Here is a 21338-nt window from a genome sequence, read left to right as displayed (position 1 = left end):
GGTGGAGGGATAGCATTGTATCTTAAAGAGGGCCTTGAATCAAATAGACTAAAAACTCTGCAGGACACAAAAAAAGATAATAGTGGAATTAGAAAAGCTACAGAGAAGGGTGACAAAAATGATAAAGGGGATAAGACAACTTCCCTATGAGGAAAGGCTAAAGCAGCTAGGGCTCTTCGGCTTAGAGAAAAGATGGCTGAGGAGAGATATGATAGAGGTCTATAAAATAACAGGTAAAAGTGGTAGAAGTGAATCGCTTGTTTACTCTTTCCAACAATAATAGGACTAGGGGGCACACAATGAAACGAATCGGAGAAAATATTGCCAGAGAATGTAGTAAAATCAGTTAGCTTAGCAGGGTTAAAAAAAAAAGGTTTGGCTGGCTTCCTAAAGGAAAAGTCCATAGACCATTATTAAAATGGAAGTGGGAAAATCCACTGTTTATTTCTAGACCAAGCAGCATAAAATGTATTGTATTGTTTTGGTATCTTGACAGATTTGGCCACTGTTGGAAACAGGATGCTGGGCTTGATGGATCTTCAGTCTGTCCCAGTATGGCAATACTTATGTACTGATTTCTATCGACATTTGAAAAAGGGAAGGTGGTCAGTTTTCAGTCAGACCATTTTACCCAGCTAGTGTTACTGAAAATTCTTTTCCAAGCTTGGCAATCAAATTATGAACACAAGATAAAAATGTAAGAGGCCTGTATCATTTGTATAAGGAAAACCCAACGTACGCCCAAGACACGGGGCAATTGCATCCCACAGTTCCTAAGAAAGAAAAACCCCTGCTGTGGCTTCTTGAATTACAAAACCATGGGATTCCATCAGCAAGTGCTGAATCTGCACAGACCTGGTCCCCACCTATAAAGCAGCTGGAATAAATGCATTATAGCTTTGTATCAGAAAAAGATTGTATGCCCTGCTTACTCACAAGCCAACTCAAAAGACAAGTGGCAGATTTGGAATTATTTCTGCAAATCATGGAATCAGAGGGACTCTGGTCCACAATTGCACCTTAATTCAGCTTGGCCAAAGTTTTGGGAATACCAGTCTTTCCCTCCATCTTCTTACTAAGGACATTCACAGTTGGCCACAACAGCAGTACCTTGTTGCTCTTGGCCTTTGTACCAAGCTTTGGGAATACCAGTCTTTCCCTCCATCTTCTTACTAAGGACATTCACAGTTGGCCACAACAGCAGTACCTTGTTGCTCTTGGCCTTTGTACCAAGCAGAAACTGTTTACACAGTCTCTGACTGTAACTCAAGATTTTAACAAGTTTACAGGGGAAAGCACATAAATTCAAAATCCTTCCTTGGAGAGCTGCACCAATTCAAATCCTCAAATGATTCCCAGTAAACAAGAACACAATCCTCAGAATCTTCCCCGAGCCACAAACTGAGAGGAGACTTAGATCTTATTGTCTGCTTTGCTACACAGATCTTAATCTTTCCGATGCAGCAGACTGAACAGTTCGGACCATCTTTTCCATTCATGAATATTCCACGATCCATCGTGCCATACAGCACAGGAAAAAGGGATCCAGCTCTGAAAGCCTCAAGCCTAGTTTGCAGGGTTGCTGTTAGACTTGCTGGTGTCCAGGACAGAAACTTGGAAAGGGGCCCCAAAGCCACATTTGCTGGCTGTACTTTCTTCTGCTTTGGGCGGGTCCAGGAGCCCAAGGCAACTGCCCTGTTTGTACCCTCCTAATTTCAGAAGGCATCACAATATCTCTCCTTTCAAGCCTGCCACAGTCCCAAGGGATGGCTAAGTGAAAACCTGAAGAGTCCAGCTGTTAAGATCCTACATGCCAGGGTAGCCCCCAACTCCCATGCTTGTCAAGGCAAGCTATAATTTGGGCCCCTCCAATCCTGCCAAGGGCCACGTTATGAATGTGACAAAAACATTCTTTCAATTTATTTAAAAAAAAAAAAAAAGACATGACTTGCAAAATCTGTAAAATGTAGCTCCAAGATTGCACAGGGCAGTTGCTGAGGTAAAGTCATTTAGCCCCCTACCTGCAGGATGCTCTTATTTCAAAGCAATACTAATGCAGCAAAGCTCCCTCTGGAGCCAGGCCATTCCATCGGAGTCAGTGCTGTTTTCCTTCCTCAGGATAAATGAAAAATGTCCGGTTACAGAACAAAAAAATGTTTATTAAAAGATTACAAAATTAATCTGCTTACCACTCAGAAAAGCTCAACTGCTTAAAAACATTATGACTGTTTACAAATTACATAACAGAAGCAGACATGAAATTATAAAAACAAAAGTAAAACAAGGATTGTAAATGTAAAACAAAACATATCCAGGAGCTTTATAGCAAGGCAGTTCATGGATATACACTGTCCACGTGTGAAAAGGGGGAAGGTGGGCAACCATTTCATCTTTTGTCATTTGTAAATAGACAGGTACTTTGTTTTTCTTCCCTCGGAAGTATTCTGAATAATCAGAAGACACAATGCGGTTGGATTACATGTTGATTGGCTTTAGAAAGTAGAAGAATGCCACAGATGAATCCAGAATTAAAACAAGTTCAGCTACAACCACTGTCTGCAGGACTGGAGGGGGGTGGGGAAGAGACCAAAAACATCCCACTCCTTCCATAAAGGGGAGCTTTCCTGAATCAGGGTAAGCAAATACAATAAAAACATTTTAATGAACCTCTCCTCTTTCCATTAAAAAGGTCATGCTAAAGATTATAGAGCTGCTTGGTGTTCTGCCTCAGCACGGCCAGGACAGACGAGATGGGCAGTCCTTTGAGTCTAGCAATCTCTCCAACTGTGTGAAGTGCCAGCCCAGGATGTGAGAACCGGCATGTTCTTTTGGGAACCTAGTAAACAAGAGAGCGAATATTTAACCATTTGGTGCCTCTCTGCTACAGAATCCCCCCATCCAAAAACAAATTACATCACACAAGGGCCTAAAGCGTAATTCAGTTTCAGGTTTTTGACCCAGTATTTTCAGTTTCCTCCTGCTCCTTTACATATTCAGCTCAATCAGAACCAGGACTAGGATCTGGCAGCATAAGCTTTCATTCCCAATTATCTGGAGACCTCCTCCTCTCCCTGCAAACATATCTAGTCTGCAGCAAATCCCTGACTTCCTCCCTGAATAGTCAGTAGGTGTCAGTCTTGAGCATGATCATGCCTCCCTCCCCCTCCAGCCACCAGAAGTCCCCACTCAGTAACCTTCTGCAGGGCAGTGTGCCGTACTTGCTACCTGAGAAACTGCTCAAACATCACATCACTGGCCAACAGACCAGCAAGTTCAAGCAAACCAGAGAGATCAGCTCACGGGAAAGGCTATACCGTCACATTATAATGCAAGACCTTCTGCTCTAGATCAAAGATATCATTAACTCTTCATCCCTGGCCCTCAATTTGGCAGTTTTAACAGAGGTAAAACTCTGAATGCTGCATTCTGCTTTCGACCACTGAGTGTAATATCTCTGAAGAACACACCAGGCCGAAGTGTGTATTAATCACTTTTTGTTCAGGTTCTACCTTCCGAAAAAGATTCACTGTAGCTTATTCTTCTGTCTGAGCCATTCAGAACATGTGCAAAAGCAGACTTACTCCAGTAAAAGCAATCATTCATCCAGGTAAAAACCACAGCAACCAATCCTTACCTGCCTGGGCAGAAAATAAGGAGCATCTGTTTCTACAATGATTCGCTCCAATGGGATTTTTCTCACAGCCTCCCTGGCTTCGTAGGCAGATGGGTAAGTGAGAAGGGCAGTAAATCCCACAGCCATGTTTGGAAACTCCAGTAAAAATGGTTCTATGACATTGTAACTACCAGTAAAGCAATGCCTGTAGAGAAACAGCCGAAAATGCTCATTAGAAACAGCAGTTTTGACATTTAGTTTACAACCCCTCTCTTTTAATTCTGTGAAATTACACCTTTGTTGGAGGATCAGATAATCTTTGAATGGTGAATCAAACCCTTATCATATCCCAAATGAATGAGACTGTTTTGCTGATTTGGAGACAAACAATCCATGTACTACTTACTGCTTCTCCACCCATGTCAACGCCCCAACAGATCCAGGTAAGAATTGATGGGTTCCTGGAACATAACCTGTGGTGAATCGATCAGCAGTTGTCCCTGCTGCAGGATAGGGTGGAGGAGAAAGGTCCTGCTGGGAGCTGAGATTTCTCTCTCTCTGCTGAGAGATCACGGAGGTGTTTAATTTAGTGACGGCATTGTAGCAGTCTCTGTGCAGCCCAAAGAGGGTAGGTTGTGAGATAAAGCAGAAAGTACAGCACTGGCTGTGGAAGGCGCTCCAAGTGTTTTTTTGGAGACATTTCAAGCCTCTCCACAACCAGTCTGTGTCATTGTTCACTGTAACTGCTTGGATGTGCTTTCTGCTCGTATTGCAGTATATCAAATAAACTTGGACTTTGGACTTGTAAGAGTGATTGAAGGTTTGAGTGCATCAAATATTACAATCAGAGAAAGAAAATACATTTTTAAAAGGTAAAAATACATCAATTAAAAATAACAAAACAAAATATGATAAAATCAGGCAACATTTAACCCAGATACTTGTTACATAGACGTGCTTTCAATGATCTGTGAAATTTCATATAACCTTGCTCTAATCTTAAATTAAAGATAAGAGAGGAGTGGCCTAGTGGTTAGGGTGGTGGACTCTGGTCCTGGGGAACCGAGTTCGATTCCCACTTCAGGCACGGGCAGCTCCTTGTGACTCTGGGCAAGTCACTTAACCCTCCATTGCCCCAGGTAGAAATAAGTACCTGTATATGTAAGCCGCATTGAGCCTGCCATGAGTGGGAAAGCGCGGGGTACAAAGGTAACAAAAAATAATCCAAAAGCCACACAACTAAAAATTTCTTCCAAGAAGATATCAACCATGTGGCAAAAACTGTCGGTATTTCCAATTTATTTACTGTCTGGGGAAAACATGACTAAGTCACAAGAAACAAACAATTAGGTTTTAGTGAATTATATTAGAGCACACAATTTGTAATACAACAATCACCAGGCCTCATCCTTTTATGTAAAAAATAAATAAATAATAATAATTAAAAAGGAGAAATTAGTCCTTACCTGCTAATTTTCTTTCCTTTAGTAGCAATGGATCAATCCAGGACTTGTGGGTTATGTCTGTTTGCCAGCAGGTGAACACAGAGGGCACTGAATTTCACTGTGCCCAGAGCCAGTGTACAGTGAAACAACAAAGCAGTTTGAAGACACAGAATGAGCCAACCAGAAAAAAGGTCTCCTTCCTCTAGAAGCAGTAAACTGAAAGGCAACAAGCCAACAACTGGTGCAAGCACTCAATTAAAATCGACACAGATCAATCTTCACCCTAAGAGAAAACTGAAAAAGGAAGGCTGCCTATGCTGAAAACGGGACCAGGAGGCGCCCAAAGAGCGACCAGAACTGTAATGCTTGGAGTACCAGAAACAGAAGCAAGTCTGGGAACTGTAAGAAGGCTTAGGCCGATCCTCAGGCAAATGATGGGATTCCCCCAAGATCCTTAGGCAAATCCTCCCCACACAAGAGTTTTCCACGAAAGAAAAGCTTAGCAAACGTGGACTTAGAAGTAAAACCCGTCGCCCAGTTGTGAAGCTGCAACCAGCTGACACCGCCAAAGCGGCCTGCTTCGCTGAAGCCCTAAGCAGGTCACAGAGACCATCTGCAAGGTAGGCCAGACCGGCCTCCAAAGTAGGCAAATCCAGGGAATCCGGGTCTCCTGCTGCATAGGTATCAGCTGCCTGCTGAGTAAGCTTAAGACAAACCCTGGCCACATAAGACCCAGACACAGTGGTCTGGAGGCATAAGGTAGCCACCTCAAAAGCCATCTTCCGATCCTGCATGGTCTTGAGGGCTATGCCTCCCTGCACAGGAACCATGGTCTTCTTGGTGACTGCCATAACAAGGAATGAACCACAAGCAGCTTGAGCTTAAGAACATAAGAATAGCCATGATCTTCTTAAAAAATTCAAACCTCTGTTGCTCCTCTCCTGGTTGACACTTAAAAAAAAAAAAAAATTCTGCCACTATCTCATGATACTCAACAATACACTAAGTACCTCTTTCATGCAGCCTTTGATGCCTATCATATGGCGTCAAGGGGTGCATCCATCTTAATTAGTGCATGCAGACACGCCTAGTTAATGGCCTCCAGCCTCCGTCATGCTATCCACTACTGTCTCGCCGATGCCCCATACACAGTGACAACCTCTTTGGCGACAAGGTGCAGGAGGCTGTTAATCTTAAAGACCATTGTGCCACCATTCAAACCCTTTCTGCAGAGGGCCTTGACTCTTCTGCATCCAGGTGTGCACCCTATTCTTCTTATTCATCCTACTGCAAACCCCACTCTTACTGCTCTCAGCGGCGTTACCAGATATACCACTCTCGCTATACAAAACGGCTTCCTCAATACTCACAACCTCTGCACATCTTCTTCTATGACTGTTAGGCCATATTGCAGCTTCAGTTCATGTCCTCCCCAAACGCCAAACTTCACATGGGCCTTATACAATGGGAGTTAAAACAAAGTGGATACAAGCTGCTCAACCTCTTTCACACAAAATTCAAATCCCTGCCAATATCCGCAATAGCCTATGCTGGTGGCTTCACAGACCTCATAAGTACATAAGTATTGCCATACTGGGACAGACCAAAGGTCCATCAAGCCCAGCATCCTGTTTCCAACAGTGGCCAATCCAGGTCACAAATACCTGGCAAGATCCCCAAAAAAGTACAAAACATTTTATACTGCTTATCCCAGAAACAGTGGATTTTCCCCAAGTCCAATTTAATAATGGTCTATGGACTTTCCCTTTAGGAAGCTGTCCAAACCTTTTTTAAACTCTGCTAAGCTAACCGCCTTTACCACATTCTCTGGCAACGAATGCCAGAGTTTAATTACATGTTGAGTGAAGAAAAATGTTCTCAGATTAGTTTTAAATTTACTACTTTGTAGCTTTATCAATGCCCCCTAGTCCTAGTAAACAGACGCTTCACATCTACCCGTTCAACTCCACTCATTATTTTGTAGACCTCTATCATATCTCCCCTTAGTCGTCTCTTCTCCGAGTCGTCCCATCCTCTTTATCCTTTTAGCCGCCCTTCTCTGCACCTTTTCTAATTCCACTATATCTTTTTTGAGATGCGGCGGACCAGAACTGAACAAAATATTCGAGGTTCAGTCGCACCATGGAGCGATACAAAGGCATTATAATGTTCTCATTTTTGTTTTCCATTCCTTTCCTAATAATACCCAACATTCTATTTGCTTTCTTAGCCGCAGCAGCACACTGAGCAGAAGGTTTCAACATATCATCACCGACGACACCAAGATCCCTTTCTTGGTCAGTGACTCCTAACATGGAACCTTACATGACGTAGCTATAATTCGGGTTCCTCATTCCCACATGCATCACTTTGCACTTGCTCACATTAAATGTAATCTGCCATTTAGATGTCCAATCTCCCAGTCTCATAAGGTCCTCTTGTAATTTTTCACAATTTTATTTATTTATTGCATTTGTACCCCACATTTTCCCACCTATTTGCAGGTTCAATGTGGCTTACACAGTACCGTCAAAAGCGCTTGCCCAGTCGGTTGATAACAGATACAAGGTTGTATAATGATCATATAAGTTATAATTGGAGGGTCGGAAGGGATGAAGATTGCGTGTTGTCCAATACGATTATAGTCTTGTTGTGTTGCTGGGTGGGAGGTTTACGTGGGGTTGTTGGGGTAGGCCGTTTTGAAGAGGTTGGTTTTTAGTGATTTCCTGAAGTTCAGGTGGTCGCGTATTGTTTTCACAGCTTTTGGGAGGCCACTCCATAGTTTTGTTCTTATGTAGGAGAAGCTGGAAGTGTAAGTTGTTTTGTATTTCAGTCCTTTGCAATTAAATCCTCCCGCGATTTAACGACTTCGAATAACTTTGTGTCGTCAGCAAATGTAATTACCTCACTAGTTACTCCCATCTCTAGGTCATTTATAAATAAGTTAAAAGGCAAAGGTCCCAGCACAGACCCCTGGGGAACCCCACTAACTACCCTTCTCCATTGAGAATACTGACCATTTAACCCTACTCTCTGTTTTCTATCTTTTAACCAGTTTTTAATCCACAATAGGACACTACTTCCATCCCACGACTCTCCAATTTCCTCTGGAGTCTTTCATGAGGTACTTTGTCAAACACCTTCTGAAAATCTAGATACACAATGGGGCTCATTTTCAAAGCACTTAGCCTTCCAAAGTTCCATAGGTTTCTATGGAACTTTGGAAGGCTAAGTGCTTTGAAAATATGCATAAATATCAACCAGCTATCTTTATCCTCATCTTAACAACATAAGAATAGCCATATTGAGTCACACCAATGGTCCATCTAGCCCGGTAGCCTGTTTCCAAGTACCTGGCAGAAACCCCCCAAAAATGCACATCTTACACCATACTACTTCAATAACCACAACCTCATCTTGTCCTTACCACCGATGCTTCACCACCAGTTGGGGCACTCACCTTCTCGACCTCCAGATACAAGGCACATGGACAATGAAAAGATGCTCCATATCAACCGGCTCAAACTCAGGGCTGTCTACTACACTATGCGAGTGTTCAAAACATGGCTCTCCCACAAGACAGACCTTGTTCAAACTGACAACCAGGTAGCCATGTTCTACCTCAACAAACGGGAAGTCTATGTGTAGAAACCATCAAAATCTGGCAATTCGCATTCTTCAATGTCATCACACTACAAGCCACATACCTACTGGGAGACCAAAACTGCATTGCAGACCACCTCAGCAGGCCCCTCAACCCATATCAGTGGTTGCTTCACCAGCACGTCATTCACCATCTTTTCAATACTTGAGGCACCTCCCCAAGTCAACCTCTTTGCAACTCATTACAAAGCAAAATTTGAGTCCTTCTGCTCCAAGCATCCTCACCGGGAAAAGGCTCACCCCCGACACCTTTGCAATTCCATGAACAGGCCTCTTCCTTTATGCCTATCTTCCAACCCCATTCATATCCAAGCCTATCCAGAAGCTGTGCAAAGACAAAGCCACAATACTAGTGGCCCCATTCTGGCTTCAACAGCCCTGGTTCTCGTTCCCATTCTTTCACAGTCTGAAGTCAGTGCAAGCCCAATCCAAATCAATATATCATCACCCTTCTAACCAGGCTATTATTTTTATGTTGCTGATGCCCACCTCTTGCTATGATTGTCAGTTACCCATCACCGCTTGAGCAAGTCAACACAGGATTCTGTCCAACATTTCTACGAATATCTCTAAGGTTGACATTGACCTATGCAAGCAGATCTTAACTGCAATTAGACAGCCTGGCTCCTTCCTTTAGTCTGACTGCAAATTTGCCTACGTTCTTCATAACCTTTGATTAAGCACATTTCCATAACTCGTGTATCACACTGTTCAATAATTGTTGGCATTTGCCAATTTCCTGTTTTGTTTTTTACCCACTATCCTAGGTTTTTTGTTTAATTTTTCCACATTTTAGTTATCACACCTTTATCATAACCTCATCAAGTTGCAAAATTTCTCATCTTTTCTAGGTCCCATGGGACCCCTCTTTATATACTTTACCATCGGCTTCCAGTGCAATATAGGATTCTTTTTACAGTTTTGAAGTTGACTTTAAGGCTTTTAAAGAGAAGGTTCCCCCACCTCTTGTTCAAATGGTGGTCTGTTGCACTCTGGTAGTGCATCTCAGCTAACTGTACCCGTTTGTTGGGAGGTAAGGTTGGCAAGTAAAGGCTCCTTTCATTGTACTTGCCAACCGTACCTCCCAACAACTCGTTGCCATAGCGGTTACAGGAGAAAGGTTCTTTAAAGCACTTTAGGCATTTACTTAAGGGGCACATTTTTGTTCAGACCTTAAATGCTTCACTCCCCGAGGTCTAGCAGTTTGTGCATTTTTAATGTAATTATCATTTTTCTTGTTTGACTGTTTTAGCTCTTGTTCATTTTTATGAGCAAGTGTTCTTTCCTATCGATTCTTTACTACACTGTTTAGAATAATAATTTTTACATATTGTACACTGCTAAGCAAATGTAATAAACAAATAATAATATCACAGCAGTGCTCACTTCAAAGGCTCCCTTAGCTCTGGGGCTTAGAGATGTGAGAAACCTCGCCCTTTTAGTTTAATGAGCTAGAACTTCAAAGCCACCTGAAAGGAAGTCTGTTGGTCGTTACCTGTGTATTTTATAATCTCTTGGCACAAAGTTTTTCATGATCTCCAGCAGGTCTGTGTCTGCATCTCTGCAGTGTATAACTAATGGTTTCTTCAGAGCCACACCCAATTTCAGTTGCCGCTCAAATACCTGGAGATTGCAAACCAGAGACAAAATCTGAACAAACTATGCACTAATAAACCAAAGCATAATGTGTTTTCAAGTTAAAAATTTCCACTGCTGGCTTTTCAAGCTCTAAATAAAGTGTTAACTTTTTCTTCTCTTCCTGTTACTGCAACACTAGCTGTCCCTGAACCCTGTGTCAGCTGGAAATGATGTAAGAGCTTCAAGAACAAGGTCATTACTGCAACACCACAAATATTTTCTGAAAAATCAACAGTTTTTCACCTCAACTGCAGAAACGTATTGCCAACGTTACTTGTCCTTGACTTAAGTCCCATTTCCCCTTAAAACTCTTCTCTGGAGAAGGCTATTGCTGTAAACATACAAGCATTTCAGTGTGAAGCCAGAAGTAACTCACAGCTCCTGTTTCAAGCAATGACATATGCCAGAAGAATTGCTTAAAATGAAAGTATCTTCATATTCTGTGGCTGGCAGTTGGGATGCATCCTTATCATTGAGGACAAAGTAACCGAGCCACATAATCATTTTCTGCTGTAACTACAAGAAGACAATCATCTGAAAAATGTCTCCCTCTCTTCTTCCTCTACACTCTGACATCTTGGGTAGAAGGATGCATAAGATCCCCACTTAGTTCCTCCCAACCCCTACCCGCCCATGATTAAACACAAGGCTCCATAATAGCTCTGCCCATTTTCATACTCGCTTCAGGTCTACAGAGGAAGGCTCATGAACAGGGGTCACTGCAATGCTTAAGGCCTCCAAAGAGTTGGTAATCACCGTCTGGAACTCTCCCATCTGGAAGAGATGAACTACTGAAGGGTCATCACCCTTCACCCATAGGGAGACCTCCCTCATCCAGCTGCTCCTCCCAGGGGAAGCTGCCCTAGGCCCTGAGGATCTCTCACAGTCTGAGGCTGTGGCAAGCAACTGGGACTCCCAATCATCCAGTGCCTTCAAATGCCGCCACTTTGAAGCTGAAGCACCTGTGGTATGTGAGGGAGGCAAGGGGAAAATTTTAATTCCGTGCACCCTCTGAAAGCATTTTAACAAAACAAACAAAAATAAAAGCCTTAAGAAAGATAAGGAACTCTGCAAAAAAAATGGAACCTTTGCTCCCAGAGATTCTGAAGAATCACTAGGAGTCAACAAGGACTTAGCAGCAGCAGCATACAAGGTCTCCAAGACCTTTTCCTAAGGTCTAATATTGCCTGTCTTGTAGCTAGACTCTTGTATCAGGGATGGGGAAAGAACCTGTGGGCTGTGCCCGTTGGCCAAAGAATGGAGACAGTGGAAAAAAAATAGATGTTTTGCCTACTTCGTCCCATAAGGACATAGTGCAGCCTTAGATGCTCACTATTTTGAATGACAAAGCAATGGACCATGTTTTCCATTTTGCTTGAGTTGCTGTACTAATAATACTCATCATAACATTATCACTGTTAGATAAAATTGAACTCTGAACCTGAAGAAAATCTGTCATTAAAAGTACACTAAAGTGGTTTAATAACGGAAAATATATTAAGGAGGGCCTTTGGACTGATGGGACTAAAGGGAAGAAAATCAGCAAGTAAGACCTAATTTCTCTGTCCTTAGCATTTTCACCAGACCAGTTCAGAACCTGTGGGACGTATCAAAGCAATTTTCATGATGAGTGGCACTCCAAAATCTCTGAGTAACTGCAGTCCCAAATGCAGGATACAGTTGTGCTCCTAACTAGTGCCAACAACGCATGTAACAAGGAATGACTATATCACCAATCTGCAGGTCTGAATCAAAGTATCACTCACAAATCCGTCTACGAGGTCTGCTTGCAGAGAAGCTTACTGCACTTAAATCAACTGATGCCCAGTTCAACTGGGTTAGGAGCTGCATGATCTGGACTTCACCATGCACTGGAGACAGAGAAATACTGAGCATCTAAGAGGAAAGGGAAATGGGACTTGATATTCTGCCCTCTGTGGTTTTTTGCAACTACATTCAAAGCGGTTTACATAGTATACATACAGGTACTTATTTGTATGGTATGCACTGTTAAATAAAAAAAATCTTAAGGGCTGATTTAAACTGTTCCAGTCCAATGCTGTAACAGAAAACAGCTATAACCAAAACTATTCTATAAATAGTCTATGAACTCTGGGAGCCCTTACCTTATGCTGAGTAGAGACGTCAGTGGTGCATTTGTGTGAATAATCCAACCCCATTTCTCCAAATGCAATGGCTTTAGGGTGCCTTAATGCATATAACATCTCTTGCTCATGACCTTCTGTATAATACCGTGCAAAGTGTGGATGGCAACCAAATGCTCCCCACACCATGTCTTCCTCCAGCAACTCCTTCCAGGGGAAATTCTTCAGAAAGCGGGGATTGCAGAAATCAGTAATACAACCCTGAAATTCTTTAGGAAATGTGCTGTCATACTCTTGACGAAACTTTGCAAAGGTTCCTTTAAAAGACAACTTTGAGTACAGCATGTCCAGATGACAATGGGTGTCAATGAATTCTTCCTGCAGCCATTTTGGTGGCTCAACAGGCAACCGCTCCTGGTCAATGTCATCAGAAAAGAAATCTGAAGTCCGTGTATTGTAAGAAACATCCAGCTCCACCTCCTGAAATGTTCTCTTTTCTTTGTGGATCCGAAAAGAATTAAAGGAAGCTGACTGACAACATCCATCTTCATCTGTTGTGTCAAAATCATTTGACTTACTTAAGGAAGATACAGCTGCAAATCCTAAATTTTTGGAAATGTAATGGCTACTTGGCTCAGCTTGTTTCTGTGTCTTGCTGCCACTATGTGGGGTGCTAGTCCAGGGCCTGCGGGATAAACGAGGAACGTACTTGATGCAGTCAGATGGGGGACTTGTAACATCCTCTCTTGAGCAGCCAGATGGAGAAAGTTCATCCTGAGAGAACTTGGTTAGAGGTTCCAAATCTTCTACATCTGAAAAGTCACTTCCAATGGACGGCTGTCTTTCAACCTTCAGTTTAAGAAAATAAAAAGGGTGAAATTAAAAAAAAAAAAAAAAAAAAGAGAAAAGGTTTAATCTACTGCAAAAAAATTTAACATGAAAATACTTGGAAGGATTACAGTTTCAAACTCCGAAAAATGCCTCAATGCAGAGAACACTCAGAATGTGCAACTCTATATTATGAAGACTCCTCTAGGTATACATTAAACCCACCAAGCCAGCAAGTTAAGTTGCCCTACAATTAATCCTTTACCGACTTTCTTCCTGAAAGCAATATACAGTACATTTAAAATGCTATGAACAAATGAACTGAAACAATAAGCGGGTTACCTCAATTCACTAGTTGATTAGACAAGAATGATAAAGTACCCAAAGTTCTTTTCATCAAGAGCTTCTGATAAAATAATCTAGATCTAGAACAGAGAGCTTTTCTGTGGAGTTAACAGATCTACACTTTATGAAGGCCTTGTATGCAGTTTGTTAACACATAGGGTTCCTGAAGTTGGCACCTCACCCTCTCCCCTCTGCTACTATTCATCCATTTATCATGATAAGTCCCCCTCAACTCCCTCTCTGACTGGCACAACAGGTGGCTCTATTAGCACATAACTGCCATTGACAGTTTGCTTTTGGATTCCATAGGATGCATACATTAAACGTTCACAATCTTATGGTAAACAGTAGAAGAATCCCTGTGATGTGATGTGATTGGTAATCCTAACACAGTGCTATGAATTAGACCTGTCCCTATAAAATGACTAAATAGATTTAAGATGAGTCTGCATCACAAAGCAGCCAATGAGAATCACTACAGCAACACACATACTACCCTAGTGATTGGCAGGGCTGAACCCCACTAGTGCCCTGATGATCAGAAGCAATTGTGGGCGCTAGAGGCCAACTGCACCATAGTAGAACCACGTTTGCTCCCGCCTGATCAGAGCTGGCGAGCCTGGGTAAGAATGCGCTCGCCAGCACCGAATGCAATAAGTATGCAAATGCATGCCAAACAGGGCATTACCTATTCTTCTCTAATGCTCAACGGGCAGCGCACTAAACATTGGCGTTGCTTCTGCAGCAAACCCTACGCCAACTCAGAGCTGGTGTTACGGTTTGCAGGCCCTCCTTACATAAGCCCCCTAATGCCAGTTTTCCCTGGTGGCCCAGTGGCCTTCTCCCTCCCCCCAAGATAATCCCACACCCGCCATAGTGGTCTAGCAGCCAACCCGCCCCTCCGCGTTGGAGGAGGGAATAGCACTCCCTTCTCTTCCAGCGCCGCCTTTAAAATGGCAGCACACTGCCCTGCCCAGTGCATATATGGTACGGAAGCTCTGCCCAGCACATCCCAGGATACGCTGGGCAGGGCAGGGTGCTGCCATTTTAAAGGTGACACTGGAAGAGAAGGGAGTGCTACTCCTTCTACCAACACGGAGATGGGGAGGGGGTGGGGGTGATTGGCTGCAACTTCTACCTTCAACAAATTGAGAGCCAATCTGAGGTCCAGGCTAAAATAAGAAGAAATATCTGCCTGCCAGCAGAAAAATCAAGCTCTTCGCACCAGGCATCAAACAAGTGTTATACTTGGACATAAGACAAGAAGTGAAAGCACATCAATATCACAGCTAGAGAATAACCTGTCCTCTGAAACCGGCATCTCGCAAGGGCTAGGTTGCAGAGGCGTAGCTAGGTGGGGTGCAAGGGGAGTGAATGCTCCCTCAAACAGATTTTGAATAAAATGACACCTACGCAGATCTGCCCTTCAGCTTCATACCGATGCCTATTTTACAAAAGCATAAAATGATGCCTATTTTACAAAAGTTTAAAATGATAAATTTATCATAAATTATAATGTTGTAAATTTTTAATTAGAGGCTTGAGTACGAGTGGGTACGTTTTTACCGACTCCACAGCCCTGGTGACAGGACGATCTTGGCCTAATTCCCTTTCCCAGCCAAGGACCTCCAACAGTTGAATCACTCTGCAAATAATCAACTGACCATCTCTAACTTGGTCCATATCAACCAATCATCTAAGTAGAGGTGAATACACGTTCCCCCCTTATGAACAAACTCCTGGGTGCAATGGGGAGATGGAAGGGCAGATCCGTGAGCTGAAAGTGCCTCCCCAACATGAGGAATCTTTGGTGTTGTTCCTTATTAGGATATGGAAATGAGCATCAAAGATCCATAGATGTAAGGACCCCTCCCCTTTTTCTGATGGCCACAATCACCAATCACAAGGTTTCCATTCAAAACCAGGGTGCCCAAAGTGAAGAATTGATCCCCCTGAGGTCCAGAATAGGGCAAAAAAAAAACCCTGCTCTTTTCAGGCACCACAAAATAAATGGGATAACGACCATGACCTGTTCAACCACTGGGACTTTCTAGGGTCAACTTGACTTGTCATCCTGAAATGCAAGGAAAACCTAGGGAAGTAAACTGCAGCTCATACCTGCTCTGAACATCATTGAATACCCACTGGTCCTAAGTTGAATAAAAGAGGCAAAGCTGCCTGTCTACTGGTGTTCCTTTGAAGAGCCCCCCCCACCACGAACAACTTGTGAGCTTATTGCTCCACCAGTACTGGGACCCCTACCCTCTCTGAGTTTGCATGTACCCCAATGGCACCAACTTCCTAACGTTCATTGTGGAGAAGACTGCTTGTAGCACCACCAGTCCTTAAGATGACCATAACCCAGGGCCCCTTTTGGATGATGGTCAATCTCTATACTTGGGGAGTTTTGGGGGCCAAGCCACATCTCTGATGAGCTTGAGTTTCTTTAGCTCTGGAAAACAAACTGCAAAGAAGCTTGCTCAGTGGAGGAAGTTTTCTTGTCAAATGGTACCATAGACTGAATAATCATGAAATAGTTCTACTCATTAGCATTTACTAACAGATTACTGTGTATGGATATTTTGTACTGCTAAATTTCTCGTCTGCCTTCACGCAAAAAGCTTTTTGTTCTGTATTTACCGTTCTCGCCTCCACTCTTTGATTTAAGTGACAAGCTCCTAATAAACCTCACAAACAGAACCACAGACATATGGACTTAATATTTATGGATGGGTGAGAAGCGGCCTAGTGGTTAGAGCGATGAGACGAGAACCAGGGAAAGCGTCAGTGGCAGAAGCTCCCGATGACCTTGGGCAAATCGCTTTATATCTCCTACCACCCCAGGGACTCAGATAATAAGCTCCTTAGGATAGGAATAAATTGTATCTGAAAACTTATCACTGCTGTACAGCACTGCACATGTCCAGTAGCGCTATAAAACTTAAATCATTATTATTAGAGATCACTTAATGGGAGCTGTTCATTTACTCTTTTAACACTGGAGGCCTAAAACTGACATACCTTCCGATCATCTTCATCTGAATCACCTTCATCTAAAAATACAAGCCTAGACAAGCATGGCGTACTAGGTCCTCCATTATATACAGGCTGTGCCCGAGTGCCAGCGGGCTGTGTGCCACCCGATGGGGTACAGCACTGTCCTCCTCCATTTTCTGTGTGATCATTGCTCTCACTCGCTTGTTCAGATTCTTGAGTTTCTTCTTTACTGCTTGATGAGGAGACATTTCTTGCACGCTCACTGCTTGGCTTGTGAACTTCTGTTGTCTCAGGTGAGGTTTTAAGATCTCTGCCTGAACTAGTACCCTCTCTCCCTCGTTTGTTTAGTGAACTTCCAAAGACGTCAAGGATGGTCCTTCGGAACAGTGCAGAGGACACCTGGTTACTCAAGCTTCTCTTTCTTTCATGTGAGGAGGTTTTTGGGGAAGAGGCTTCTTTTGAAGTATGTGACATGAGGAACAGGCTGCTGTCTCCATCTACACTGTCTTCTTGTTTAACCTTAAATTTAAGAGAAAGCACATGTAAGAGAAAACAGGAATTTGTAATGATTCTCAAATAATGTATGTGATTTTAATCTGTTTACAGTCATACAATTTTTCTTGACTGCTTTCCTGTGCAGCTCTTATCAGGGAACTATCATGCATTTCATCTAGTATTTTCTCAGGCCCACTTCCATGTACTGGGAAAGTACTGAAACCACATCATGGGCTGAAAACAGAGTTCAGTGCTATCCTTTAGCTAAGAAAAAACACTAAGAGCAATATCTATTTAGCCTTCCCTTCAGGAACTGAACCTACAACTTCTGCAGCATATGACATTCCTGGGAGAATTCTGCACAAATAATTTAAAAATTCTGCAGTTTTCATTTTCATGAAAATAATTACGTAAAGAATGTGATTCATGTTTGATAATTTTTCTGTAATGAGTTTTTAACTAAGATGCAGAATTGTTTTACATTATATACATAATTTCCTCACGTGTACATCCTAAGAGTATAAAAATACCTTTTTCTCCACTCAGACTCCACTCCTCCCCCACTCCGGGTCTGAACTGCTCTACTCAACTCCCTTTGCTTTGTCTTCTCTCTCGGGGTTCAATGTCCTTCAAGCCCAACATCGTTCATGCTCTGACTCACTTTCTGCACCCCCCCCCCTTAACCCTCAATTCCCTGCATGCTCCTACTTACAAGCCCAATCTCCTCTGGCCGTTCACTCTTCCTCCCCTCCTCCACCCTGTATCTTCCACCATATCAAGGCCTGATCCCATCTTTTCTTTCCCTCCTCCACAAAAAAAAATTTCTAAGGCCTCACACCTCCACTCACCTTCCCCTCCCCTCTCTCAAGACATGATACCTCACTTCTTGGCCTCTCTCACACCTGGCTAATATTTTACATTTGGCCACTTGGACCAGCCTGCCCTCCTCCTGCCTGTGCTGCTAATAAACAAAACCCACCTCCTCTCTCCTGCCCTATGGAGCTGGCTTCCGCTGCCTGTACCGCTATCAGATGCGGCCTGCAACCAGCCTCCTGCTGCCTGCACCACTAACAGATACAGCCTGCTTGCTCCTGCCTGCTCACCACTGCTGAAGCTGCTAATCTGATGGAGAAACTCTTTCTCCCATCCACAGAAAATTTCTGTGCTGTACAGTTGCACAGAATTCCCCCCAGGAGTAACATGAAACTCAAATAATGGTACCTGACATCCACTGCAGTAACAGGGCTACACTACAAAGAGATTGATGGGAGGGAAAAGGCAAAGAAAGACTGGAATGAGGAACAGTGGAGGAAGAAACATTCCAAAACAAAAACCACCAAAATATGCACAAACTCTGCTGCTCCCTGAAGAATTTACTTCAGTCCTACCCAGCAGCTGACAACTGTCTTAGCAATGCAGAACGCATACACAGACCAACCCCAGTGGTGTTTATCTACTCTTCACAGTACTGTATTCTAGCAGCCATATCGACCTGGGGGAGAATGAAGTTTTCCGAACTGCATATTTTGTACTGCACCAGTGTAACAACTTTCTGGAAATGCTACTATTCGGATCCTGTCCATTATTTCTAATGGCTCTAACAAAACAAAAAGTTACATTTTTACCTATGGCACAGACACTACAGTAGATATATATTTTTTACATCACAAGCAGTGATTGATATGCATTTCAGAACTGCACTGTTTCAACTTCCAGTACTAGTGTCTCAGATATTTCTCACTTGCATATTTTTCAGTAACCTCTGCAGAGGTGTTTTCCAGTGACCTTAAACAACAGCTGCACATGGGTTATAGCCACTTCCTCCAAACCTCACAGACTTAAATGCACCTTGTTTTGTGCTTTGTAGAAAATATGAACAAGTTCAAGCTTGCATTTTGAGACTGTTTATCATTTCACATACCTCATCGCTCAAGGACTCTGACTGAGCATAAACGCTTTCTAAGCTGTCTTCAGGGCAACTGGTTTTACTGAAGAGTTTCTTGGAAAGCAATGAGCTGTTTTTTCTTTCACTGCCTTTGCTGCCTCCTGTTTTCTGAGTTGAGTTGAGTGAAAAATGTCCTGAACGTTGATCTCTGTTTGTCTTTCTGCCAGGCCAAGATCTGGAAGCTGCTGCTGAAGAATTCAAGGTTACATGGTTTTCACTCCCCAGGCCTATAAATACAGTACGTCCCTCTGATTTACAGGGTTCCTTTTGGACGTCCAGGCAAGTAGAAGGCTGACGACACATTTCACTACGTTTCAGGTATTTGCTAGGAGATACATCTGTCAGTCTGTCCCACCACTTATATTTAGTCTTTCTCTCGCCATCATACTGCATGATCACTGCTAAAAAAATAAAAACAAACATTGAATGCACAACCAACACACAATTCTAAGTCAACTAACCTTTAAAATATATTTAAGGTTATTTCAATAATGATTCTCCAGATAAGCTATATGAATCATTTTCAGTGATGACATTAAATACTTTTTTAAAAGCTTTATCAGAAACGTGGTCTGTTTCCTGAATCTCTCAGAAGAGACTGGAGATGTGTATGTTTATATTAAGATCCGCAGTGTGGTGTTCAGACTTTTTATGATTATAAGTTATGGTGAGGCCCCACCTGGAGTATTGTATTCAGTTTTGGAGGCCATATCTTGCTAAGGATGTAAAAAGAATTGAAGCGGTGCAAAGAAAAACTACGAGAATGGTATGGGATTTGCGTTACAAGACGTATGAGGAGAGACTTGCTGACCTGAATATGTATACCCTAGAGGAAAGGAGAAACAGGGGTGATATGATAGACGTTCAAATATTTGAAAGGTATTAATCCGCAAACGAACCTTTTCCATAGATGGGAAGGCGGTAGAACTAGAGGACATGAAATGAGATTGAAGGGGGGCAGACTCAAGAAAAATGCCAGGAAGTATTTTTTCACGGAGAAAGTGGTGGATACTTGGAATGCCGTCCTGCGGGAGGTGGTGATGAAAATGGTAACGGAATTCAAACATGCGTGGGATAAACATAAAGAAATCCTGTTCAGAAGGAAGGGATCCTCAGAAGCTTAGCCAAGATTGGGTGGCGGGGCTAGTACTGGGCAGACTTCTAAGACCTGTGCCCTGAAAATGGCAGATACAAATCGTCAGGTATACACAAAAAGTAGCACATATGAGTTTATCTTGTTGGGCAGACTGGATGGACCGTACAGGTCTTTCTCTGCTGCCATCTACTATGTTACTGTGATTCACTTATTTTCTGTATTGAGGGAAGAGGGTTTTGTTCCCTAAATCTAATTAAAAGAAATTAAGCTAATGCAATAAAAAATGCCTTATGCTATTTGTGCTTTCAGTTTTTATTAACTTGTTTGTATACAGCAGGTACTGTACACAAGAGGTGTATTTTCAAAGCACTTAGACTTAGAAAGTTACAGAGTAACCTATGGAGCTTTGTATAAGTGCTTTGAAAATAAGCCCTCAGATCACGTGTCCTGGGCAGCACTGCACGAGCTGTCTGAGAACTGCAAGAAACTATAAAGTGTTTGTTCTGTGTGTAACGTAACCAACAAAAAAACCAAAACCCCCGAACTCTTTAATTGTATATTTCAGCAGCTCGTCTTTTGAAATAATGTCCTAAACGGGGTAAAGGACGGGATCCTCTGGATTCTCTAGGATCTTTTTACAAAAATCGCTAGCAGAAAACTTCCATAGCAGGGCCCGAGACAGAAGAGTGACGGTAACGGCGCCACCACCACCACCCGCCTGTGTCTCGCGCCGCTCTTCAGGGCGAGTTACGTTCGGGTGCGCGGTCTGACTGAGTTTATACCTGAAGTAAAACCAGACTTTTTAACCCCGGGCTCCCTTTCCTCCTCCTCCGAACGAGCGTGGCGCGTCCATCATCGCAGCCGGACTAAAGGTCGGCCTCCTCACGTGACCAGCTCGCTCCACACTGTCCCGCCTTGCTCGGCCGCGTAAAGCCCGCCCCCTGACTGGACGCCAGGGACCGGATTGGTAGCCCCAGGAGTGCGCCATTTCGATTGGGCGCTGGGGCGCGAGGCTGCAGCACGCGGGCGTGGTGATAGTTGAGCGGAAAACTTGAGCCGAGTGGCCGACTCGTCTCGGACCAGTCCAGGACGTGATACACCAGCAGCAGCAACAGGTAAGGCGGCGCCGACAAAAGCCTGCCTTACCCGCTCTTCCGGTAAGCGGGTC

The 21338-nt window shown here is 43.2% G+C and overlaps 1 protein-coding gene across 1 annotated transcript; it reads right to left on the bottom strand.

Annotated features, from left to right (window-relative positions):
- Nucleotides 1-527: 527 nt before the first annotated feature.
- Nucleotides 528-21042, bottom strand: TATDN2 (TatD DNase domain containing 2). The gene is made up of 7 exons (XM_030206555.1): nucleotides 20953-21042; nucleotides 19051-19475; nucleotides 16659-17153; nucleotides 12486-13313; nucleotides 10217-10344; nucleotides 3635-3818; nucleotides 528-2836 (listed from the first exon to the last, which is right to left on the bottom strand). Exons 2-7 carry the CDS (start codon nucleotides 19465-19467, stop codon nucleotides 2696-2698), a joined length of 2193 nt encoding a protein of 730 aa, XP_030062415.1. The 5' UTR covers nucleotides 19468-19475; nucleotides 20953-21042; the 3' UTR covers nucleotides 528-2695.
- Between the last annotated feature and the right edge of the window lie 296 nt (nucleotides 21043-21338).

Source organism: Microcaecilia unicolor, chromosome 6 (genome assembly GCF_901765095.1).
Source record: "Microcaecilia unicolor chromosome 6, aMicUni1.1, whole genome shotgun sequence".
NCBI lineage: Eukaryota > Metazoa > Chordata > Amphibia > Gymnophiona > Siphonopidae > Microcaecilia > Microcaecilia unicolor.
Note: the sequence above shows the minus strand (reverse complement) of the source record. Positions and strands in the feature narration are given on the sequence as shown.

Excerpts from the sequence above, each read along its gene's own strand:
- TATDN2 (XM_030206555.1), bottom strand. The coding sequence starts at position 19,467 with ATGCAGTATGATGGCGAGAGAAAGACTAAATATAAGTGGTGGGACAGA. Across the intron at positions 17,154-19,050 it reads CAGAGTCCTTGAGCGATGAG|GTTAAACAAGAAGACAGTGT; the intron begins GTATGTGAAATG and ends CTTAAATTTAAG. Across the intron at positions 10,345-12,485 it reads ACGTCTCTACTCAGCATAAG|GTATTTGAGCGGCAACTGAA; the intron begins GTAAGGGCTCCC and ends TGCAATCTCCAG.